At 47.2% G+C, this 26,489-nt stretch overlaps 1 protein-coding gene and 1 pseudogene across 8 annotated transcripts in view; one reads left to right on the top strand and one right to left on the bottom strand.

Moving 5' to 3' along the window:
• The window catches only part of Trappc9 (trafficking protein particle complex subunit 9), a 456,271-nt gene that overhangs the window by 337,637 nt on the left and 92,145 nt on the right, over positions 1-26,489 (top strand). For all 8 annotated transcript variants that reach the window (XM_040736321.1, XM_040736319.1, XM_040736315.1 and 5 more), the window contains 2 exons: positions 16,404-16,557; positions 24,408-24,498. In XM_040736321.1, coding sequence (XP_040592255.1) covers positions 16,404-16,557; positions 24,408-24,498 — 245 coding nt within the window. The remainder of the gene's footprint in view (positions 1-16,403; positions 16,558-24,407; positions 24,499-26,489) is intronic.
• On the bottom strand, positions 18,695-18,804 carry LOC121136281 (annotated as a pseudogene).

Genomic DNA, 26,489 nt, shown 5'->3' with positions numbered 1-26,489 from the left:
TTCTGGGATCCTCCATGGCCTCAGCCTGGACTTTCATCCATTCTCAAGGTCAGTGATATGCCACAGACTATAGTGAGAGTATCAAGGAATCACGTGCAGGTCTATCTGTCTACCTGCCTGCATCCCTGTCTGTCTACCTTCTCACTTGCCTGCCTTCCTGTCTGTCTCTCCCTTGATGTTTGAGTGAAAAACAGTATTTTATTTTACTCTTGTCTCCTGGCCCCTCTCATAGATACTGAAGGACAGGGTCATTCCTGAGAGGGGGCAGAGGTAAGGAGACAGGAACCTGTAATACCTTATTCAACCATCATCTTCTGCCTTCAAATTATGGCGTGGGGTAAATTCTCTATGGCTGGAGGAATGGTACCATGAAGGCCTTTCATTTACAGGCCTGCTGTTTTAAACCACCCCTGTGCAGCCTGGTTTCCCTCTGGGTTTCCTTGTAGGGAGCACTAGGTTGACAGGAAGACTCTCAGAGGTGCTGCATGGCTCAGCTCCCCAAAGACCAGGTCAGAGTAGGGTGGGGAAAGTTACTGCTTTTTCTTTTCATCTTTTTCTTTTCTTTTTGCATCGAGTTAGGGAACCACTGCTTGTTCCGAATTGACACCTTCATATCGCTGCTATTCATATCTTAACAGTGTGGCCTTCTCAATAGTAAGCTGGACTGCGAGAGGATTTTTGTGGTTGAATAGATCTTTCACAAGCTTGACTTTTCTGTTTTGAACCCTGAGGTGCAAACCAGCACCAGAAGTGGATCCTTCTTCTTCCACTGAGTGTCCCTATCACATTTCTCACCTTGTCTGTCTGAGTCTCATCTGACACCAGAGAGCGTAAGGGCCTTAGTGGCAGCCACACACAGCGACAGCCTTGTCAAGTGCTACCTGGAGAAAGCTTCGTCGCCCATGCTTAACTTGATTAGAAACTGTGTTGTCGGCAATAATAATACATTTATGTGAACATTTCCACTTCACACTGTGCATACCCAGTTTTCATCTGCGGCCCTGCCTGTCTGCTGGGAGCCATTCCAGACCAGTGTCGTTTTAATCCCTTTTCCATCCCAGTATTTTCTCCCAACTTCCTGTGTGTATGGTGCTGGGATTTGCTTGCTCAGGCTGATAACTCCTGCTTCCTTTGCCTGCCCCAACTTTTCCCCTCCATCCATTTCCTGTAGGCTCAGGCCTGGTCACCGCTTTTCATCCTAATGGAGCTCCTGTCCAGCCACCCTGGAAAAGCATTGCCTTTCTTCTTGTGACAGCATCCCCTAGTCTCTGAAGACATTGCACATGTTCCTTTTAGAAGATAAGGGAGAGTAACTTTAAACCACACTAATCCCACCACCAAGGGCAATGCTGCCACTCTCCAGATTCCCACCATATGAGTGTCTGTGTCTAAAGCACTTAGCTTTTGTAAAGTGGTTTGGATCTACTCTTCGGCAGCTACTGTTCCCCAGCATCTGACAAGAGCTTTCTAGTCGTTTTTCAGAACACAACTCTTCATGGTTTCCCAGTATCTGGTAGATGGAGAGCGGTGGGCAAACAGGCCCTTGGTGGGGTGTGGTGGGGCACGCTCTGGCCTTCCCACCTTCCCACCATCTTGTACTTGCTGATTCACCTCACTGAGGTGCCTCCTCACCCCAAGTCTGTCCCATGCTCATGCCTGGTTCTGCCCTCCCCCATTGGCCCAAGGGGTCCATCTTCACCTGAGAAAATCCAGGTTGAACAGTCCATGGCCCTTGTACACAGCTCTGCCTTCTCACCTGCCCCAGCCCTGAGGGTGTGCATGAGTCCCACCTCGGGAGATACGTGTCTGCCCCAGCCCTGCGGGTGTGTGTCTGCCTCCTAGTTTCAGGGCTTTGTTTCCTTAGCTTCTTGCATCTAGTCTAGTGTTTCTGTTGAGTTGGCTCTGAGGTTTTAAGGGTATAAACGTCCTTACTCAGGCAGAGACCCGGAAGACACTTGGGATTATTGTCTCAGCTCTCCTTCAGGAGGACTGACAGAGCCTGTGGGCCTTTGTGTTCTGCTCTGATAGACTATGCCTCAGCAGAGCGGCCGACAGGACCCTGGGAGGCTTCAGTGTCCAGCTTTCTCACCAGGTCCCATCCCTGAGCAGCTGTGGCTTTCCCTGCATGGTACCATTCTCCCCACCACAGGGCCTAGAGCAAAATATGTCACAGCTAACCCCTGGCACTGCATTACGCTATCAGTGTGCCTCAGTTTCCTCTATGTGCAAGAGGAACAGCTGTTTGCTGGGAAAAATGAGGTAGTTGATCTGAAGGAAAGTTATGTAATAAGCAATGGTATGTGTCAATGTCTGAAGTAACCCTCTGTCACCACTAAATGCGTGACAGAGCCGCAGAGCAAGCTAGTTGATCTTGAAGCAGACATAAATGCTGAGGAGATTAGCCTTGGAACAATTGTCATCTGGAGAGGCTCTTTGTACGGAAATGTCACACCACATCCATGTCCCAGTGGCAGGCTCTGGAAGGCTGTTGTGCTAGGCACAGGGTCTACTTTTGTCACTAATCATCCACAGAATGTGATGTCCCTTTTTTGTTGTTTGAAGGATAAGGGAATGGAGACTAAAGCAGTAAGGAAGCACCCATGGTTCCAGAAAGACTGCCCCCAGTTCCCTGCAAGGCAGGCTACAGTAATAGGCCCTCCTGGTATAGAGACAGCACAGGGCTGACTCTTTTCCACTCTCCATCCCTGTCATCACTGCACTCCTAGAATTCTCTTTCTAGGTTCTGGGATGGAAGGCTCTATGAGTCTAGATGATGACCTCAGGTCTCTCTGTTGCACCTGTGCTCTCCTCTCTGACCCCACAAAGCTCACAGAGGTGAGTTGCAGAGAGTTTTTTGCAGGGATGCCTTTTGTTGCTCTCTCCTCTGATTGGCTCCAGTGTTCTTCCTATGCTTAGGGGAGGAAACTGAACCTCAGAGCCATCCCTAGTTGCCCCTTAGTGGCAGCATGCTCAGGTCATGCTGTGTATCCTTCAGCCACCGTGCTGTACCTGCAAAGCTGCATCCTTGTCCAGGTGAGTGCTGACCCTTAAAAGCTTACGTCCAAAGGCCCGTGAAACTGGCCTAGAGAGTCTGCTCCCAGCAGCAGAGGGGTCCTTTCTCTGGTCTGCAGACTGGGCCTGGCCTTGGATTCACTCAGCTGGTGGAAGGCAGCTTACTGTGAGTGGGAGAATTAAAGAGAACTGGTTAGAAGTGATGACTCAGACAGGGGCTGACTGTTAAGTGCAGGATTTCAGGCTATGAGTACTGGAGGCCAGTCAGCAGCATAAAGTCCAAGAGAGACCCAGGAGTGGCATCAAGGGGTCTAGGTTTGTCATTGTCTATGAAAACTGGCATGAGCGGGCATGGACTGTTTCTCGTGATTGCCACTATTGTTTACTGGTAGACACCCTGCAAGCAGCTTGCTTCCCCTGCTCCTCTCCCTCATCTCTCCCTCACTCCTCCTCTTCCTCCCCTCCTTTCCCACCCCACACTGAACTTGAAGGCAAGGGATTCAGTCACATTTACTTAAAATAGTGGTGTCAGTATATATGCATCTTATTGAATGAATCGTTGGAGGCCATGACAGAGCTTAATCCATTTTGATTTTTGGATGGTTTTCAGAAGTGATTTCTCCTCAGCACAGCTTCTCATGTGGATTTCTAGAATTTACTATCGGCTAAGGTTGGAGAAATGTGGGTAGAATGCCATTGCAGTCAAATCAGGTACATTTACAAGAACAGTAATGGCCCCTCTTAGCAGTGATCGGGCAGAGGAAGATGTCATCTCTATTCTGTCCCTTATCTTTCTTCATCTACAACATCTCCATCTGCTGTCACTGTTACCAAGGTACAAAGAAGTCTGAGTTCAGATGTGATACACAGTTTATCTAGGCGCACATGACAGTTGCAAACCAATTGTGAATACCAGTTAGATCTCAGGGGTGTGTAACCTGATCCCTAAGACCTGACGTAGGAAGAACAGAATGGAAAGCCAGGGCACAGTGGTGAACAAACTGGCCAGCAAGCAGAAACACCAGAGCCCATGTTTGAGATGGAGTCAACTCCACCTGGGATAAGACATGAAGTAATGTCACACCATTTCTGGAGGTGAATGGGGCATCATATTCAGGGGTATTAGTCCAGCTCCATTGTCTCTATGAGGCCACCAATGACTGACAGGGTCCTGCTCTGACCCAGAATCCAAGGTGTGGACCTAGCCCCTCAGCATCGTTCAGGCCATGTGGTGCACAGGGTCATGGGAAACCGACAGTCTTTTCTGCAGGAAAGACACATCCTCACTCAACAGAGCGGCTCTCAGGACAACTACCGCAGGGTCTCCTTATTCATAGTTCTACGTATTTGTTCTCACTAGGCTGCAATTCTTAAATCATTGGAAGGGATCTTGGTTACAGACTTTCCTGAATCAGAACAGATGAACCAGATAGGCACAGAACTTGGTACCACCCAGAGTACTGCTCCCTGGGTGTATACCCGAGGAACTGCCCGACAGCAGGACAGCCTCAGCATGGTCGGGAAGGATCATCCTCAGATGCTGGCATAGAGCCAGAGCCCAGTGACAGGCATGGGTAAGCAGATGAGGGACTAGAAGGTCTTGACTAGAGAAATATGGCTCCTGGGTTGAAATGGGAGATGTTCCGGAAGGTGTTGCTTTATACTAGGTCCAGAGGAGTGAGCCCTTATATACTGGAGGTATATAAGGGGTGCAGGGGCTTCCAAGAATAAATACCTCATAGTTTTTCATTAGCATAAGCCATAGTAATAGATAGGCTCTCTGTAAATGTCAGTGAAGTAAAGCAGAAGTTGACATCATTTCACATTACACATAACCTTGATCAAGACTTGGGAACCTTCCTGACAAGCTCATTCCATCCCAAGAGTCATGTCCTTGTGGCATGGCAGAGAGGAATGACTTAAATACACAATGATTCGGTGCCATCCAACATAGTATGTGTCTTTCTCCTTGGCCACAGCCATGCGGCTGGACATCCTTTCCCATGGTGGCTATGCTAAATGAGGTGTGACATGTGAAAGGTCCTCTGTATCACAGTTGTGTGACTCCTGGGCCACCCCAGGTATCTTCAGAGCTGTGCTCTCCATGAACAGCCCTTCTACGGGCTGTGCTTCTGACTTGAAAACCCTCTGGGTCTCGTATGTCTCTACCCTTCGACCTGTTTTCTCAGTTTGAATTGTGATGGTGCTCTTCTCTGCTGCCACAGTACTTGACAGAGTCTCTGTGGAGAAGGAAGACCCTGCGTCATCATCCCGAGTAGCATCTTCTAATTTGGATCGTGGTGAAACAACTCTGCCTGATCTTTATTCTCTACCTTCACCGTGGTTCCCCTGACAGGCCATCGTCAGCTGCCGGAGAGTAATTCATCAGAGTCGTGTATTTTCCGGGAAAAATGGGTTTAATCCCTCACTGTGGCAGTCATGCTTGTTTCTCTCTTCTGCAGCAGAGAACTTGTAGTGTTTAATGACACTATGATAAGATAGGGCAGTCAGAGTCTTGGTTTTACCATGATGGGATGAAAAATGACAGGGAGCCATGTTCTTTTCTTCACCTGGGTCTGCTGGGACTGTATGGACATGAGCTCTGGCCTGTCTTGGGCCGGAGGCAGCATGAAGAGAAAGCACACCTTCTAGACCAAGAGGCTCAGAGCTCAGGCCAAGCTTTGGCCAACTTTGGGGTATGCATTTGTTTAACTTGTTCACAGAGGGCACATGGCTAGGCGGCCTGCAAGATTGCATGTGTCTGAAATATAATGTACCCAGTAGGTAGCTGTCTCGTGTACAGGACTTGTGGAAGAAGCACCCATCCATCCAAGGTCAAACTGCCTGAACAATGCCACTAGCCCACCTTTTCCTTGTAGAATTGGAGTGTCAGTGCTGTCTCCTAAGCTGGTTGTGGGGATTAGAGGCAAATTTAAGACTGGTGAAGTTGGCACCTGATAAACAGAAGTACTTTCTTATTAATGTTCTCATTTGTTATATTGGAAAACAGCCCGGCAAGGTTGGATGAGTTCCCAACTTCATAGCCTCTGGCTATAGAGAAGTAATTGGAATGATCTGGAAGTGCCTTCTGATACCTGTCAGGCAGCCTGGCAGGTAGCAGGACAAGAGTCAGGTCTTCCAGTGCTTTCTATTTGAAGGGTCAAGATTACCTTTGCATATTAATCTGCCAGGAGCATTTTTTTTTGGTCTTTTTTAAAGTCTTGGCTGGAGTGTGAGAAGTCCAGCCAACTCCTTTGAAGGCTGCTTGGTGAATGCAAAGCAGTCATTCACTTCCAAGCCTTTGACCTAGTCATTAACTCACTTGTCTTCTCATGTATTCCTGAACCAACCATCTATCCTACCTACCCCACAGTCCGCAGAATCATTTCATATGCATTTCAATCTGCTTGCATTTGCTCACAGTCCATGCCAGCTCCAGGTTGGCTGCAGCTCCAGCCCCACTCCACAGGCCTGCTTCTTCTCTGCAGTCAGGGTGGAGAGGCACAGACACATACAAACCTCAAGCAGCATGGTTCTTCCCAACTGTCATCTCCTCATCTTGCCCTCTGAGGTCTCTGTGATAGCTGCGAGTGTTGGCCAACACCCGCTATGAGCCATTCATAGTGCTGAGACCCTTCTGGTTCTCTGTGTATGCTAGAGAGGCTTAGGGAAGTGACTGACTGATTTATCCTCAGCAGCGGACTTGTGCATGGTCATGGTAGCTTTGCGTGTTGTTCAGTGTGCTGTAGAACAAGAGGAGCCCTGAGCCATAGGGGCTGGCCACCCATTTTCCCAGATGAACAGGTTGTCTTCTAGACTCCAGAGGAGACTGAAGAGTTGAAAGCAGAATGGGCCAGGTAGGAAAGTGGGCAGGGCAGATCCTGGAGCTTTGCCTTGCTCCGCCTGCTCATCCCTGGCCTCCTTTGGACACCCTGGGGAACTGTACAGCCTCGATTAACGAGGAGCGGGCTCTAAACGGGGAGGGAGTAGGGAGATCAATTCAAAAGGAGCAGGAGGAACAAGGGACATAACATCAAGGCTATTTGATAAAGCCTCAAGAAATCATATTGCTTTATATTTACTTAAAATTACATATAATACATGTAAGTGTATACACATACATACATAACATACATGTATAACATACATGCATGTGGAAGCTATACCATGTGGGTGGACAGTAGTCCCCACAATACCCATGGTTGGAACATAAGAAATGTACAATTTCAATGACTGGTTGGATTCCAGGGTCTTCTTGAGTCCTTACTGGCCATCACTTTACCTTCTGTCATGCAATACCTATTTAAAAAGAATCTTGCCTATTTTCTTGGAAACTGGTGTCCGTGCTTGCTGAATTTTATGAGTTCTTTACATAGTCAGAGATGGGTCTCTTCGTCCCTGCCTTGCTTTTGAAGACAGAAGCCCCACTGTTCTTGTTTCCTGACTCACGTGTGTCCTTCACTGCATGCATTGTCTCTGCCACTGTTCACCTTTTGTCATGGAGTCGTCCTGTTCTGGGCTCTGCTGTGGTGTTGCTGTGTGGGGCATGGATCTCAGTCTAGTTCACCCAGTCTCTGCCAGGCTGGTTGGGGCCTATCCACTGCACACCTCAGGGGGAAACCCAAAACTCATGAGTCAGAGAGTCGACTCCAGCTCTGTTGTCAGCTCTGTTGGGTTGAGTCTGCCTTTTCTGGCTCCAGTGTGAAATCTTGTGCAGATTGACACACAGAATTGGAGCTTTTCCTCCACTCCACTTTGCATTATGGAACCTGTGTCAGTAGCAAAGTATGCTTCTTTTGAAGTCCAGCCATCACTGTGTTCTGTTCTTCATCCCCTGGGGAGGACAAGGCCAGCTAGAAGGTGCTCAGTGGCCATGCTTCAGAGCCTGTGGTATGGAGGATTGTGCCAGGTGAGCAAATTATACCCTTATTCACATAATGCTCCCCTTGCCTGTGTGCTTTATAAGAGAGTCAGATGGAAGCTCAGTGTGAAGGGAGTATTATGTGCAAGTTAGGCAAGTGAGGGCAGGGCCAAAACACCACATAGTAGGGGCAGGGCCGTGGGACCAGGACCGGGGTTTGGGATGTGATGCCAGTGTGGGAATGCCAACACTGGCAGGGCCAGGGTGAAAGTGACAAGAGTTGCTGTCTGCAGAGTTTGTGCAGGTCCAGAGTATGCAGACAGGGGTGTGGAGTCTGAACTCAGCAGAGTGGGCCAGATGTCTTTGTGAGTCTAGCGTATCTTACTGTCTCAGGGTTGTCTATTTCTGTGAAGAGACACCATGACCATGCATCTCTTATAAGGAAAACTTTTAATCGTGGCTGGCTTTCAGTTCAGAGGTTTAGACCATTATCTTCATGGCAGGAAGCATGGCAGCATATAGGCAGACATGGTGCAGGAGAGTTCCACATCTTGATCTGCAGGCAACCAAAGAAGACCGTGAGCCACACTGCGTGTAGCTTGAGCATATGAGACTTCAAAGTCCGCCCTCACAGTGACACACTTCCTCCAACAAGGCCATACCTCCTAATAATGCCACTCCCTATGAGCCAAGCATTCACACACATGAGTCTATGGGGGGGGTCACACCTATTCAAACCACACCTGGCAGCAATTTAGGCACTTCTGGAGTGAAGGCCTTAGCACACGGACTCCATTTCTCTGGAGCCCTACCTTGAGGTCAAGCCTCACAGTCTTCCTCAGATCAAGGGATTAGGGCCACAGCCACTTACTGCTTCCTGTTTCTGCTGTGAGTTAGTTCCAGAGCCAGCCACTCCCCTAAACTCCAAAAGGAGGATCTGCTCCTGTGTAGACCCTTCTGTGGCCATAGCTATAACTGTGACCTGGCACTCACTTCTAATACTGTTGAAAGGCCTCAGTATGGACTTCTGCCTGCTTATAGTTCTAACTCCACCCCTCCAACCTGCCACTTGTGGGATCTTGGTGTCCAGCTACTACTGTAGGAAGCTTTCCTTTGTCTGCTGTGTTCCTTGATAGCCACATGGTCCTCTGGAGCCCTGGTTTCCTCCACAGTAAAGTAAGAGTAGGGAACATTTAGTGCTCTGCCCGATGGGCTGTCCCAAGCTCTGCGTTGAGTGGTGAATGTACCAAAGTTGTTAATTGTGCCTGGTTCATAGAAAGCCAGTGTATCTCTTCAGTAATGCAGTCTCCTCTCAGTGTGTCTTTTCATTCTAATTTTTCCCTTACACCATGCTTCTCAAAATGAATTTTGGCTTTCTGGTTATGTATTCAAATTTTATTTTCTAAATCTGTATCATCTTACTACATATCTATATCCTATAAATATATTTGGTATTTACGCTATTTGTTGATGGTAATGAGGATGCTATGTTATACACATGCTAATTAGGCAGTTTCCAATTTGTGGTTCCCTCTGAGACTCTCGAGGCTGGGGATATTTTGGTTGAAAATGAGCTCAGTAAGTGCTCCAGATTGGTCTTTGCCCAGGCCCTTTGGAGTATGTGCCCTCTTCTCTCACTCTATAACCCTACCCCCAGCCCTAGCCCAGGCCAGCAAATCATGTGTGTGACCCACGTCCTGCTGAAGGGAAATTAGTAGTTGCTGTGTAAAGAAGGCGGCAAGCGGGAGGCCAGAGCTTAGGGTTCCGAGAGAGTTCTTCATAAAGAAGTTCTTCATAAAGTTGCGGCTTGTGCCAGGCATGGGGAGGACGGGGATGGATAGGGAACAGGCCCACAAAGGTAAGATACAACAGGGGCAGATGCACACAGCTGATCAGACCAACACGAGTCATGTCTCCCAGCTGACTGTGGAGGGCAGGGCAGGGCAGGGGGAAGGGAAGGGGCTCTGGAGATAAAGCAGACTTGGGATGGTGTTTATATTTCATTGGGAGGGGTGCCGATGAGAACATTGCTGGAATACCAACTGCAGGGCACAGCCAGACCTCCCAAAAGGAGCTCTAAAGAGCAACAGTAATAAAAGAACACATGGTTTCAACAAAGTCTGGCCATCTCCATTTTAGTGTGTTTGTCATTTAAGACTCACCATCCTAAATGGATATGTGACCCATGATATTTCTGTGGGTCACAGCAATCATGGCAGCAGTAACCTGTGATACTGTGTGCACATCTAGGCTCAGTTCTAGGGACCAAGTGGACCCTTGGCCTGTTATGCTGTTAGGGCTTTGCCCTACTGGACGCAGGAACATGCCCACCTCTTCAGAGCTCTAATGATCTGGTATATACTACTGCTCCTGTGACCACACACACTTAGACCTGTGTCCTCTTCTATTGGGCATAATCCTGATGGTGGGGTGGTATGAGAATGAAATGATAGGATATGGGAACTGATCATGTTGGCGTTGGGAATGGTAGTCCTGGGGCAGTACTCATAGCATAGCATAGGTAGTGAGCTTCTGGCAGCTGTTTCCTTGCCCAGCTCTGTTCTGTGCCTTGAAGTAGCATGTACTTACGCAGTAGCATGTAACAGAATTTTCATCCCAGTACTGAAAGATCTCTGTATGCGAGCGCTGATGCAGCCTGGCAAGCTTGGTAGATTCAGTTCCACTCACAGGGGATTTTCATAATTTCCATGGAGGGTAGACAGCGGGAGCCCTGTGGCTCTCCAGTCCTTTGTTCTGTGTTCATTTACCTTTGGGGTTGGTACATGGCAGGATCTATGGATATGGTATGGTGATTTTAACATCTATAACTGTTAGGGAAAAAAACTAAACACTTGAGATTTTGATTCTGTTTTCCTTTGGCTTCTTTACATTAACTTATTTCTTTTGCATTCCTTAGTGTGTGCATTTATATAGATTTTGCTTACATTTGTTTTTGTGTATACATAAATACCAAAACACACATGGATGTAGAGCTCTAGGACAGCTTGGTTCTTCGGCTTCTCATTAATGTGCTGAGGGTAACACAGGTTCTTAAAGCCAGATCTCAGAGCCTTCCTCGGAGCATGCTTGCCTTCTTTCTTCAGCACTATCTTAGGAAATAAGCTACTAGATGCCCTCTAGGTCTTTTCTCTCTAGATTTTCTTGGGTCTAGTGTGAGAGGATAGTGTGTCATGTTTGTCCTGGTTCTATCTGCTGTGAGCTAAATCGACTCCAGCTACTTCATTCTCTGTGTTAGCACGAAGCTCAAAGTAAGGTTGCCTTCTTTCCATGGAAACAGATTTAGTCCTAGAGTTAGTGTCATAGTCTCTAGACAATATCAGCCTGTCACTGGAATGGAGTGAGGAAGCAAAAACTTACTTGGATCCTGCCATGCATGGTGTTCCTCTGACTTCCGTTGGGAGACATTTCTTAACCCAGCCTAAACTCCACCCAAGCTTGGTGAAAAGGCTAGATAGCACTCAAGCCCCCTGAGTCATACAAGGCAGAGAGCCTTCCAAACAGCTGGTTTTCTGTAGTCATTCTGAAGCTGAAGGGACATCTCTGCTGAGCCACACACATCCTGGCCTGGTCTCACTTAGGCAAAGTCACCTGTCCAAAGTCACAATGAATTTCTAGCAGACTTCCTGGTTATAACAGAAAACCTGCCAAGAGTCTAGCTGACATTTTAACCTCCATTCTGACATCTGCAGAATCTCTAAGCAGGCCGGAGAAAGACACAAAGTTCTGTTTAGAAACAACTGATCTGGGGAATGCAGGGAGGTTTTCAGGTGATGGTGGAGAAAATATCCATCATGCCAGGTCTGGGGTCCACAACTAGTTGTGATGGTGTAGACAGCTGCTCCCTGAGCTGTCTTTGTCCAGTGTCTGCTTTGTGCTGGGCTCTGGTAGCACCACCTGAGAGAAAGGTAAGTGAGCAGCCACCTGACATGCACTTCAGTGGAATGATGCCTGTGACTGCAGGACAGTGAGGGGCATAACACACAGCCCATTGGCATTTGTGTGGCATTTTATACCATACGAAACATACTTTGATTAGTCCATTTGATCATTAGTGTAAGTTCCTGTAACAGCCATAATTTCTTATAAAAGCCCTGTTGACATAGCATACCGTCCATCCACCTGAAGTGTACAGCATTCCGAGGCATTTGGAGAGCTGTGCTGCCATCACCGAAATCCATTTCAAAACATTTTCATTACCCTAAAAAAATAGCAGCTATAATGTTTTTGAGCACCACTTACACCAAGTGAGCCAAGTGAATGCTCACAGATCCTGCAGTATGGGAGGTCCCAGGTGTGAAGACAGTTGTGTGGCTGCCTCTGGTGACCAGCTTCTACATGAAATGAGCTGGAGTCCAGACTATGTGGCCTCAGATCCCTCACTTCCCCTCCGTAGAGCTCTCCACCCATGAGAAACAACCCTGCACCTGTGGTGTTCCTTCCTGCACCTCAACTCCTGATGCATCCTTTCTCTGCTGTCCCACAAAGACTGTGGGGAGCAAGACCGTGCACCCTGATGCTCTGCCTTTGCTAGTTTGCCGACCTGTTGCTCTGCAAGCCAGCGGCCCTGCCCAAAAGGAAAGCTGCTTCCTTGGCACTCGTGTGTGGGAATGTGAGGTAGTGGCTTGCACTTCTCTCACCAGGGATGCTCCACCTCCTTGTCCTCATACTTGTCAGGAGCTTTGTGGGAGGGGAGCAGCATCAGTTGTCAGCCATGGGAGACCCAGAGTATGTTATTCCTTTAATACAGAATACAAGTGTGTAAATTTTAGATATGTGCTGACCAGTGTCCAAAGGAGCATTCTGGATCTCTGTGCTGGTGACTTTCCATTTTCTGAATGGAGCTAGCACTGAACAGTGAATCTACAAAAGTGACTCCCTGTAATGGCCAAGGGACTGGTATAGACATGCAGGGAACCTCTCAGGCCTCCAGGGTTCTCAGTGAGGACAAGACAATAACAAAGAACTGGCAGGACACCTCACAACAGTACATATTTTATTAATTTATTTTACATTCCAATCCCAGTTACCCTCTCCCACTCCTCCCACCTCTCATCTGCTCCTTGGAGAGGGTAAGGCCTCCCCTTGGAAGTCTACTAAGTCTGTCCCATCATCTCCTTAAGGCAGGACCAAGGCACCTCTCCACCCCCCACACTCCTGTGCCTAGGCTAAGCAAGGTATCTCTTCATATAGAATGGGCCCCACTAAGTCAGTTTGTGCATTAGAGTTAGATCTTGGACTCACTGCCTCCCAGCAACAACACTGTCACCTATATTAAGGGAGTCTAGTTTGGTCTTATGCAGGTTCCCCATTTGTCAGACTGGAGTCAGTGATCTCTCACTAGCTGGAGTTAGCTGATTCTGTGGGTTTCCCCATCATGGTCATATTATAGGTCCTCTCCCACTTAGATTGTACTCCACGAGCTTGGCCCAATGATTAGTTGTGGATTTCTGCATCTGCTTCCATCTGTTTCTGGAAGAGGGTTCTAGCTTCTCTGGGGTTGTGGATTGTAGGCCGAGCATCTTTTGCTCATGTCTGGTATCCACTTATTAGTGAGTACATACTACTATATTTGTCTTTCTGGTTTTGAGTTACCTCACTCAGGATGGTGTTTTCTAGTTCTGTCCATTTGCCTCTGAATTTTAGTATGTCATTATTTCTTACCACTGAGTAATACTCCATTGTGTAAATATACCACATTTTCTTTAGCCATTCTTCAGTTGAGGAGCATCTAGGCTGTTTCCAATATCTGGCTATTACAAATAATGTTGCTATGAACATAATTGAGCAAATATCCTTGTGGTGTGACTGTGCCTCCTTTGGGAATTTGCCCAACAGTGGTATTACTGGGTAGGTTGATCCCTAATGTTCTGAGAAATTGCCATACTGATTTTCATAGCTGCTACACTTCCACCAGCAATGGAGGAATGTTCCCCTTTCTCTACATCTTATCCAGCATAAGGTGTCATTGGTGTTTTTTATTTTAGCCATTCTGATCAATGTAAGATTTCTCAGAGTGGTTTTGATTTTGCATTTCCTTGATTACTAAAGATGTTGAACATTTCCTTTAAGTGTCTCTTGGCCATTTGAGTTTCTTCTGTTGAGAATCTCTGTTTAGATCTGTAGCCCATATTTTAAATTGGATTATTTAGTAGTTTGATTTCTAGTTTCTTGAGTTCTTTGTATATGAACTTAAAAAAAAAAAAAAGGAAATCCCAGAGAGTCGAAAAATTGGGAGTACTAAGATTCTTTTGTTTGTTTTTGTGTATTGAAAACTTTTAAAAAATAGTTCTAGGGGTCAAAACCAAGACTTTGTACATGCTAGCAAATGCTGTATCAATGAGATGCACACATTTTTTGTTTGTTTTGTGTTTGTATGATGTGTATGTGGGTCCAGGTGCATACCCCCGAATACTTGTGGAGGTAAGGACCACTTTTGGAAGTCAGGTTTTTTTTTTCCTTCTACCATGGGATCCATGATTCAAACTCAGGTCATCATATTCATGTAGTAAATGCTTTAAAATTCTTTTTGAAGTTTTTTGCCTGGTCAATCATACTACCACCATCACTCCCACATATTTTTAAAAAGATAGTCTTGCTACATAGCCTGGGCTATCCTTGAACCTTCTCTGACTCCAGGCTAGCCTTGAAGTCACAGCTACCTTGCTTCAGCTTTCTGGGAGCTGGGATTTCAGACCCAGAAGCATACCTAGTTATGTGGACTAATTTTTGATGGTGTATGCTCATAGAATTCTCTAGAGACTATGGTTACTTATCCAAGCACATGTGTTGTGGATGCAGTCACTCCTTTGAATTACCAAGATGGGCAGAAAATTTTTTTAATAACATTAAAATACAAATACTTCAGGAAGTGATTGGAACAGAAGTATAACTTTTAAGATCTTATATTCTTAGTCTTTAGTTTTTACCCTTTTTGTTCTTTTTTGTTTTCCAAGAGTTTATGATAAACTTCTTAGAAAAAACCACAAAAGTATATTTAGCATTAGGGGGCTGTCGCTGTCTGCGTGGACTGTGTTTACCCAGCAGTGCCTTCAGCCCCTGGGCCACCAGTCTTCCAGGCAGCCCCTGGGCCACCAGTCTTCCAGGCAGGCTCTGAACCTAGTACCATGCATTTATTGACCCTTCATCAGCCTTAAGTAGAGCCAGCACAGATCTTGACACTACATCACTGAGTGTGATGTACGTCTGGAAAAGCCCCAAAGGGGATTATGGTTTTGCTGACAAATATGGCCACTCAGAGTCCCACAATACCATCAGCATCCACTTTCACCCATCGGCTGGTTCATTCTGAGGCCTGTTTCGGTTGGAACCACAGCTTATGAGTCTTCATGAATAGCACTTCCTTAGAGGCCCCCTTCCTCTCTGCCTCCCTCCTAACATCCACAAAAAGTACCTTTAGTGAGTATCTGGTATATGCCCAATTAGGCCAAGAGGTAAAGTTTTAGACCTCAGGTAATCAACTCCTGCTCCTTGGTGGGGACATATGACAGGTCAGAGTACAGACACAATGGGAAAGAAAGACTGACTTGTGATGTCTGGGGAGGCTTTTAATCTGCTCCTTCATCCTTCTAGCTGGTTATTCACTGAGTCACTGACATGTCCTGAACATTATTCTATACCTGGGGAGCCTGGTCACTCAGACCAAGTGCATCTCTGCCCCTGTAGAGCTAAATTATAGTAGAATTGAGATACGATTAACTTACTCAGAGATAAATCTTTAAACTCATGATAAATGCCCTGGCAGAAATAAATGGAATCCTGCAGGAGAGAATAGAGGATAGACTGCTGTGACTGCAGTGAGCTTGGGAGGGCCTTTCCAGCCCCTGATTCAGGAATGAGAAGGGCTCAGCCATTTCATGACTTAGAACATTTCAGAGCCAAGACTAAGGCAGAGAGTCTTCTGCATTCTCGAAGTACGTAGAAGGTCAGAGGGCCCAGTAAGCAATGAGAGTGTTTTGTTGAGGAATAGTGCCTTTGGCCAGAGAGTTGAATGGAGGGTCCTCAAGTCTGTGGCTGGGAAGCTACAGTGGGAAAATATTGGCTGTGGAACTGTGAGCAGGGTGTGTGGGTCAGACCATGAACCTGTTTGGCTGCACTGTGAAGTCATGTCAGGCAGAGTTTAGAGAGCAGAGCAAAGTCCCCAGGGTCCATCCATGCTAGGATGCGCTGTGGATATCCAGAAGGGAGCAACATTCTAGGTCCTGTCTGCCACACCCATTGTGCAATGGAAGCCTATACCTGGGGTGATGCGAGGCTCCTCAGAAGTCTAAATCTATGGCTGTGGCTCTTTTGGAACTGTGTGTTGAGCCAGCTCTGCAGTCAGGGCCACCTTGGGAGTAATTATTTCATTTTCTGAGAAAGAATCTGTTAGGAATTACTAGCGATAATGGTTCATCAGACTGTCTCATGCTGGCATGTGCTGACTCTCCAACAGCTCTGGGAAGAAATTGCCCTACTGATTAATTCTCCACTGTTTTCTTTCTTCTCTCAGAATGGCTATTCAAGTGGACAAGTTCAACTTTGAAAGTGTCTCAGAATCCCCCGGAGAGAAGGAACCCTTGGCAAATCTGAAGCAGCTAGAAGATGAGAGGCAAGAGGCAAGAGGCCTGGAGATCAGCAGCAAGCTGGACATATGCTGGAGAATTCTATCCTTTTCAGTGTCCATCACCCTCGGGGAGTGAGAGGCGCTTAATATGTACTGAGTTTCAACTACAGACAGCTCTAAATGCCATAGCAGGATGTGGACCATAGAGCTGGCATTTCCTCAGCCCTGTCACACTTGGAGGCCCCAGTTAATGAAGTATTGATTCTGAGGGGATAAAGGTCTTATTGGGGCCAGTGGTGGTCCTGACTTTGGATCTTTTGTTTCTTTTGAGTGTTGCTATTCATGATAGTGACAAGTCGTAATGGCTGCCAACCGGTACAGGGCTTGAGCCACACTCTGACTGGCAGTGGAGAATGTGGATGCAGTTGTCTGGGAGCCAAAATGGAGTTGTACGGCTAAGTAAGATGTAGAGAAACTTTGTAAAAAGAGTGACTCTGTGGAGTGTGTTGTGAAAAAGGAAAGTCGTCTAAATGCCTGCACCCACACAGGCATGTGATCAGAGTTCAGCTGAGTGGGAGGAAGGATCCTGAGTGCATGTTAGTCTCGGCAGAGTATCCATATGGTGTGGCAGACATTTCAGGGTACTGTTAGCAGTGGAAGGTTATCAGAGGGCCAAAGGTAGAAATGGAGAATGTCGCTGCCAGGAAAAGGCACATCTAATATGGGTTTCCTCCCATCATCTCCTTTGGAAGCAGACTCTGTGGATATGGTCAGACTGTGCATCTGGCTAGAAAATTCCAGAAGATTTAACCATCGAGCTTTGTTTGTGCTGGAGATTGTGCTGAGTGCTAGGGACAGTGTGATGAGCATTGTCAGACCTGTGAAATGGTGTGTTGGCGCCTTCACCGCCAACAGAAAAGCTGTGGCTTAGTTGCCCCACTGTAGGTGCAGGATGGCCAAGTGAAGTGATTTGAGGTAAAACTGGGCTCCTTCTCTAGAGCCAGGCTACAGAGACAATCTATGGCTACTATCCCTCATTTCCTACTGCCTTGTGTATATTGAAAAATCTCCCACCATAGACCTTTCTCGAGTGTGAGGTCTCACATTTTAAAGGCTATCCTTCTGAGCAGGGTGGCTGAGAGCAGCTGGTGCCCTGCCTGCATGCCACTCAGAGTACCTGTGCTGGTCTGGCAGGCACTAGGCAGCCTATGCAGGCTGGCAGGGTCACCAGGCTTACTTGGAGTTTCACAGCCGTGTAAGGATTTTAGTCACAGAGCCCTGGGCATGACTGATTTCAGACAGCACAACCCACCTGAGTCTGTGCTGTGTTTCGTCCCGCCCTCTGGGACTGCCACTTTCCACAAGGAGAGACACTAACCCTGACCCTGTCCCCTCTTGATGCTGAGATGGGAGTGAGGCTGCTCTGCCAAGCAGCTCAGGCTCTTCTTCAGTCTTTCCAATCGTCTTCTCCATGGTGCTTCTCAATGGAGCCCTGTCTTCTCATCTCCTGAAAAACTCTAACCCTCTTTAAATGAACTCTTTTAAGACCCAGTATGCTACATTTTTTGTAATAGTCAGTCACGCTTGGAGAAATAGTTTTATCTAAATGAATTCTAATACAAACAGCCCCTGTCATCAGTATAGCTGATTCCTTGATCATCAAAGGTGAAATGCAGGGAATCATTTGGTAGCTGCCTCTAGGGAATTCAGCTATCAGAGCTGTTTGTAGTAACTTGGCTCAGGAATACTTCATCTTACACAGCACAGCACAGCACAGCACAGCACAGCACAGCACAGTACAGAGGCTTGGTAGCTGGAGGGAAGCCTGGCTGGATATTCCGTCAAATAACTCCTGCCGTTTGACCCTTGCTGGGCAGGGGGAGGAGGTGGAATGGTCACAGATTAGGTTGCTAGCCCCCACCCATCTGAATAAGATGGCTGTGTGTTCCTTAGAATCAGGGTGGACACATGGACAGTGTGGACTTCAGATCTGGCCAGCTGGAGAGTGTGTGAAAGGACATTGCATGGGCATCATGACAAGCCTCTGTGTGCACATGAGCTACTGTGCACTGCGCTTATGTGACTGGGCATGTGTTGAGCAAGCACACAGTTTGTGTGCTCTTAGCACTCACAAGATGTCAGATGTCGATCCGATCCACACACATAGATTGCTTAATTTATTTAGGTTACACACACCACACACTGTGCCATTCCTGCAAATGCTGTAATACTGAGCTAATGTGTAGCTGTAAAAATCCATTCAATTCTCAGATAAAGGACATACCAGATATTGAAGTGACAAGGACAAATACTGTACTTGATCTTAGCCAGAAGTCCTAGAGGCAGGACAGAACGGTTGATTTTTGTAGTAGCTTTCTGATGTAGTTTTCTCCCTTGACCACCAATGAGAAAAACGTGGTCCATGAGGCTATTTCACCTGCTCAAAGGTCACCTGGCTTGTACACAATCAGCTGGGACTCAGGCTGCCCTTAGTGCTATGCTTTGAGCTCCACCTAGGAGTAATGTCTAGGCTTCCTCTTCTGCCATGGCCTTCCCACTAACCACACTGTGCAGAGGAACTGTTGAGATGGCCACATTACTTGGACAAACTGATAGCGAGTACCTAACCTGCCTGCCCTCCATTCATTTCACCATCTCTTTTCATTGGAGCTCTAGAATGGTCCTAAGAACAAGACTTGCTGCAGTGAACCAGTTACAGACCTCTCTGGATCTCTCCCCAGACAGCATGTCCATTGTGGGTGTTTTCTGTCCAGTCCTGTCACTGGCATGGGGAGCTCTGCTAAGATGCCAGGGTACTTACCGAGATGAGAAAAATGGCATCAGTGTTTAGAAGTTGATGATACAAATTAGAAAGTCAAGTAAGAGGCTTGCTAATCATTTACAGAGGTCTCTCCAATATTATAATTTCTATCTATGACAATTTGCTTGTTTACTTGAGCTCTCATAGGGTTGGGCTGCAACCTTTTACTTGTAGTCCTTTACCCAAGAGCTGGTACATGAGATGGACCATATTTGTCAAGTAGGCTGGTCTTAAATAGTGAGGCATCCAAGCTCTTGGGAAACCCTTTGGAAGGTACTGAATCTGAATGACTGTGGGCTGCTGGAGAGGACCACCTGACTCGTGAGATTCACTCCTATTTTGGAAAATTTTCAGGGAAAGTCTTAACACTCCCACAGAGTGTGGAGAAAACCTCTCTAAGCACAGGGATTGCCTTTGACGGGGAGGTGTCATGCTTCAGCACCACGGAGAGCTCCAGCACCATGCCTGGCTTTCCCCAGGCTGGAAAGCTCTGACAGGTCAGGATGCTGTCTCAGCTGTTTGCAAGCACAGGCCTTGAAGGGACCCAGCCTGTGGGGCAGAGGTATCCTCACAGTCAAACAGAGGCTTTGATCCCTGGGTTCCAGTTTATAGTGAAGTACTCACACAGTGTGTCATCTAGGAGTGTGTAGACCAGGGTACAGACTGAAGGCTCTAGGGTCATCCTGCTTGGGTTCAAAACCTCAACCTTCCACTTTCTAACACCGAAACCCTCCTGTTCCCTCCACAAGCCTGAGAATTTTGTGTGTGGAGGGGTTGTTTTAAATCTGTGGAGTGGAAATACATAGTGACTACCACTGTAATCCCAGCATTCAGAAGGCTGAGAAGGCTGAAGCAGGAGGATTGCCATGTCTTTAAGGTCAACTGGGATTACAGAGTGAGACTAGACTACAGAGTAAGGCTATCTCTTAAAAAAAAAAAGAAAGAAAAAATGGGTGGGGGACACAAAACAATCAAAAAATAGCAGAGAGGGTGAATCTGACCAAGTGATTAATATATACTATATACATATATGAAAAGCAGCAACTTAGAAATAACAGTCCTTGTCTGCAACCAACATGTTCTGAAATCCAAATTTGAAATTTTTATCAGACTATGCATGGCAGATGCTTACCATAGGTCCCTTCCCATAGGAAGCACCTTAGAAATTTCTCTACAGGAGTATTAGTGATTTTTGTCACCATCATAATTTATTTATCTCTCTCCCCAGATGCCAAGATGTGCACATTAAGAAGTAGCTCCTGCCATCTTCACTGTATTGCTGCATCATGGGTAGGGACCTTGGCTGACCAGCTTGGCCACTTATGGTTCAGACTCAGGTACCAGACATCTTGGGTGGCTTTTAGGACTGCAAGGAAGAGGCTGTACACACAGGGATCAGCTCTATTACCTCAGCAGTACCCTTTATGGCTCATATCTGAAAGCAAATGAATTCAGAAGCAGGTAGAATGGTTGCCAAAGGCCAGTGCCACTGGGAAGGTTTTCTAGGTGCTCTCTGTGGGCCTTGTGCCATCACTAAGCAGCCTAGCACCTAGTTATTGAACCCCCTGACTTCTAGTTCTTCAGGTGTAAGGGCCTCATTCATCTGATTAGAAGTAATGGATAACACTCTTATAGCTCCTACCAGTGCCCTTCCCCATTGACATTCACCAAGCCCCAGTGTAGTGGCTCTGGGTATTTCCTCCCCCAGGACTTGATACCTACCCAGGGAATAAGTTCTATGAAAATGCAAACCCAAACCAAAAACTGTAATTATGCTCTTTCTTCCAGTCCCATGAACTTTGTGTCTTTGTTTAGAGTGAATCACAAAATACCCAGCAGGCATTTGGTCAGGGGCTAGGAAAGAGGAGAGCTCTTTGTTGTGTTCTTTGTTTACTTATTTCTTTTGTTTGTTTGTTTGTTTGGTTAGTTGGTTTTGGTTTCTTGAGACAGGGTCTCACTATGTAGCCCAGGCAGGCCTGGAAGAATTCTTGATTCTCCTGCCTCAGCCTCCCAAGTACTGAGATTGCCAACAGGGGTCTACCACCACCCCTGATTTAGAGGTTACGTTTGATCGTTTTTGCAAGCAAGTCTATCACAAAATCGTAGCAGAGCATGAGTGGTCACAGGAATACTTCTGGCCTCTACATTCATATTCTATGGCTGGGAAATCCCACATGGGGTAACTGCTGGAGGCTACATAAGGGGTTCACTACAGTGATGGCACCCTCAGCTAAACTGTTGATTAGAATAGCTTGGGGTAGCTAGGAAAAATTGACTCAGTAGTGAACTATTCTCAGGAAGAGTGATGCCACCTCAGAGCAATTGAGTTGTGTGTATAGTGACCTTGGTGTCCTTTAAGCCAGCAGTGACCAGCAGTACAGCTTCCTAAAGAATCTCTGAACACCACCCCTCCCCCTCCTACCCCAAGGGAGTTTCAGTTTGCATGGTCTGGTGGGAAGTACTCTTTGCTGCTGCTTTTTGGGCTCCTGCCTCTGCTTCTGGGCCCCTCCTCTGTGCCTGTCTCCCTCCAGTCCCTTCCAGAGACTTGGCTCAGATGGCCCTTCCGCTGGGCAAGTTCCCAGTCTCTGCACCTGGTTTCAGCCCCTCATCCTCCCCAGCTCCTTCCCTTAATTGCAGAGTCCCTTCCTTCCGTCAGCATGTTTTTATTTATCTTTAATTTACCATCTTAACCATGGCGAAGCCTACAGCTCACCCACGTGCATCTTGTGAGCTTCTCACATTCTCAGATTGGAACTAGACCCAGCACCTCAAAACCCTGACAGCCAGGGATGGGGTTAAGGACGAGGGATTTGAGGTTTTGTCTATGGATATGACTACTGGGTACCTTGTTTGTCCCTTTGTCCCTGGCTTCTCTTTGTCTTCAAGGGACATGCACATAATGTGTCAGACTTCCTTTCTTTGAAGGATGAATGACATTTGATTGTGCAGACGGACTGCATTCTTTTTATTTAATAATATGAGAGTGGACACTTGAAACGTTTCCACCTTTTGGCACTGTGAGCAGCCCTGCTGGGAACATGGCGTACATCTTTTTATTTACGTTCTGGCTTTGGCTCATTCAGGTGAACATGTGACCGTACTGGGGTTGCTGGAGGTTAGTGTTTTCTGTTTGCAAGACCATATCTCTTTTATGCCTGTAACCTCCCAGATTTAGCTTGCAGTCCTAGTTCAGTATCCCTAACTGCCCTATCTGTTCCTCCTTGTTGAACTAACGGGGTGAATCCTCACTCCCAGGACTTTTGCAGGACCAAGCAAGAGGTTCTTGCAGAGTGCATTGCAGAGTGCTGGCCAATAATAACAACACTTGAGCAAACCTGCCCTGGATGGTAATGAGATGGAGCGACAGCATGTGGAGGGCTCTTCTTAAGAGAGAATTATGTGTGTGGGGTGGGGGGAGAAAAAACAACACCTTTGCTGGCTGGTGCTGGAAGAGAGGGGATCCCTCAGGGGGTAGAGACAGCAAAACAGTGGCTCACTCCCTGAAGCAAGGCAAGGAAGGGACTCCCCAGAGGGGAGGGAAGCAGGGCCTTCCTGACAACAGGTGCATCTGTGTCCTTCTCAGGATCCTGTGAAGCTACAAGTGTTCTTGTCATCATGCTGCAGATGATGAAGCCAACTCAGGGTGATTTTTGTTGTTGTTGTGTTTTTGTCCAAAGTTCATGAGAGACAGTGACAGAATTCAAAACCTCAAAGTTAGGCGAATCTGTGGAGATAGCTCCAGGCTTTGCCCAGGCTGAGACGTGGCCCTGTGCTGCCCACCTGGGTGCTTGCCCACTGGCTCCCATTTACACTGGGCACTGTTAGTGGGGCGTGGCACTGTTGTGGGCCTCAGGGGCTCACAAGCTGGTGGTGAAGCCCAGATGTAGTGTGTCTTGGAAGAGGACACAGGAGAACCTTCTGAACAGAGATGGCTTGGAAACACTTCCTAGAGGAAGTGGGATCAAAGAGAAGTTGAAGGAAGGACCAAACGAGGAAGGAGACACAGGGGATAGACAGATAGGGCATCATGTGGCACACATAGGGGTTGGCAAGGCTCCCTAGGAATCATGGGGGCTAGTCTAGCATCATCCCAGTCAATTCTGGTCTAGCCATGCTTTCTGGGCAGCCCTAGTTTGTGTAGTTTTCCCTAAACACCTAGTGGAGCTGCTGGCTTCAGAGATGTACTGGTCTGAGACCTGAGATCATGAGCCCCCTTTACTTTCTGGCCCTGCCTCTTACTCAGTCCTGCACATCGGCCCCTTTGAGCCTCTACTTACAAGGTGTCCTCACACCACCGTTCCCGGACTTGGCTCAATGTCAAACCCTTCCTGGCATCTCTGTACCCACTGCCTCCCTGCCTGTCTCACTTGGGACAAGGGGCATGTTTGCTAAACAGAATGGATTTGCCAGAAGGAAGTAGGAAGTGAACTTTCCTTCTATTTCTAATTGTTAGTAAACGTTAGGAGCTCAGTTTCCCCATTTGCTTTTCGCTTGAGTGTGGTGTGGTGACTTTGATTTCGAGAGAGGCGGGAGGCTTGCAGACCTGCTGAGAGCTCTCCCAGCAGCTCCTGGTATTTGTCTGCTGTCTGCACTTCTAAGCCGTGATTTCTTCATCCTCTGATGCTTGCTGCGAGACTTCATGACTTACTCAATTATGAACTCACTGGAGAGAGCATGTTCACAATAATGTATGCAATTACATCGAGATGTATAACACACAAAACACGAAACCAGCATGAACCCAGTATGATTCGAGAAACACAGGCTTGTCCTGAACAGTCAACCACAGTTTGTGTATTTTATTAAGGAAAAATAGCCTCCAATTTTGACTTGGTTCCCCCAGCAAGAACCATTGTTGGGACAAGACTATCCTGGAGCTCTTTCTTCCTTCTAGAACAGTCACTTGTTTGAGTGTATATATACATGAAGGGAGGGGAGTTGCTGTGTTTCTATGCCTGGTGGGCTCTCAGCATGATGCCTTCACCGTTGGGTAGACAACCACTTGAACAGAGGGGAGACCCATTTAATTAAGACTGTTCTCATCTGGTGGTGTATCTGTCTAGAATTTTCTCTGGCTCCTCCAGTTCTGTGGCTTAGCAGGAGCTAAGTTTTCCTTGACTGAAGCTTACCCATCCCTGAAGCGCAGCGGTGAGGCGAGTGTGGAGGGCCTCCTGAACCAGCTCGTCCTGGAGCACCTGCAGCTGGCGCCTCTGCAGTGGGGTGAGTACAGTGCCCCTCTGGCTTCCAGGAGGGTGGGCAGGAGGGCCCCTGTGACCGCCTCAGGAAATCACAGAGAAAGGAGTTCACTTCTCCATATGCAGCCTCTGCAGGCAGCCCGCTCAGCACCAAGTAGGTCTTTCCAGGCCCTCTTCTCCAATGGCGATTGAGTTTGAAAATGTTGGTAGCCTTTAGTTATGTGGGTTGGTAGGATGGGATGAGGTCATCTTCCTTCTTGCTCTTCTACTATGTTCCTGGACTGAGCTTTATGGATTCCTATGCTGGGCATGGACAGTCTATTTGGTGAACTCCTTATCTGTCTGGTGCTTATCCTGTGGGAGGCCACCATCATTCAACCCAGCCCTGTTGATAGGGTTGTGTGTTCCTTTTGCAACCCTGGATGCTGACCTAAGCTCATGCCTTTCTAAGTATTTCTCCCAGGTATCGTGGAGCAGACACCTGTGCTTTGGCTGTAATGTGGTTCTTGCTCTCTGGAAGTGATCTGATCAGATTGTTGGAGTCATCTGCAAACAGTTGTTACCTCTTTCTTCTTCCTTTCCACTCAACAAATTGCCCTGCCCCCTCCTAGACTCTCCCTGGTGTCTGTGTAGGACCAATCAACTTCCAGGGATATATGGAAGACTCTCAAGAAAATTTGTGTCCTTAGAAATCAGTGGGAGAAAGAGAAAGGGGTCAGAGGAGGCCCTGATAATTGGGGTCACCATGTTTTCCCTCAACCAGTGGTTCAGAGTTGGCTCAAAAGCCACCATCTTTCAGTGCCCATTCATGGAGAAGTTGAGAGTGTTTTTCTTTTGTGTGTGTGTGGATGTGGGGGCTTCTGCATGGTTGAGGGAAAAGTTTAGCAGATTGGATGTGACAGTTTTTGCATAATTGGCAGGAAGGTCAAAGTGCCACTGTTCAAACTATATTGTCTGAGAAGCTATATACTGGAAACTCAAGGACAGTTTCATTAGGTGGCTGTCATCTCATTGTGAGGCTGGGGAATGGCGCTGTGCCCCCAAAGCCTGTTCACGAGTATATAGGGCAGTATTGCTCCACTTCCCCAAGTTGCTGGGCAGCTCAATTGACTTGAATGGTGTGTCGTCACCTTCTTCCTTTGCAAGGCCTGCTGGATATAGAGGTTGAATGGTAGATTTCCTAACCCCAGAAGTCCATGTGGTAACCTGTTTCTGTCATCTTACTAAGGCTTAAGCTAGAGCCCGTAAGTCCACCAATGAAATTGAAGTAAGATTTCCTTTCCTATGTAACATCATCCCAAAGGAACACTCAAGGGAAGGAGCTGTTATCTGCTTCGATGCCTCCTGTGAACTGCGATCATCCATGGCGGGACCCCAGGAGAGTTCTTGGCAGATGGTCAAGTCCCTTCCACTTGGAAGTTGAGAAGGTCTGGTTTGGCCATTGTGAGCACATGTCACATGCACCAGAATATGGACAGATACATAAGTACTGACATTTATCCGGAACACTATATGGCTTCCAGAAGTAATGCTAGGAACCAACATACCTCTGGAAGCCTAGAGGGGTCGTTTGTGAGGTGAGGGGTCAAGTGGTATTATGGAGAGGTGATGATCCTGGTATTAGAGGGGTAAGTCATTGGCAGAGTTGGTTTGTCTTTAGTCTTGGAAAGTCCAAGTGGGCTTAAACCACCAGGACCCAAGCCATGTGATGGAATAAGAGAGAAAGCCACTATTGTCTGCTCCCTCACAGCTGGTCATATCCAACCCTGTGTTTGTCTCTCAGGCTGCCAGTAACACATGGTGGGACAGGGTCTTCATCCCAGTTTTAAACCACTTCTCTCTAGCCATATCTGTCACCTGTACAGAGCCAACTAGCTCAGACCTGTATCCAGGGTCCTGAGGGTGATCTTGACTCTCATGCCTTCCTCAGAGGATGAACTGAGGTCACAGCTCCCTCAGGAGCTGAACCCACATGGCTTGCTGGAGGTCAGGTAAGACCACACAGGCTGTTCCAGG

This window comes from Mesocricetus auratus, unplaced genomic scaffold (assembly GCF_017639785.1).
Source record: "Mesocricetus auratus isolate SY011 unplaced genomic scaffold, BCM_Maur_2.0 Super-Scaffold_100055, whole genome shotgun sequence".
Taxonomy (NCBI): Eukaryota; Metazoa; Chordata; class Mammalia; order Rodentia; family Cricetidae; genus Mesocricetus; species Mesocricetus auratus.
The sequence above is the reverse complement of the archived record's forward strand: the minus strand, read 5'-3'. Positions and strand labels throughout refer to the sequence as shown.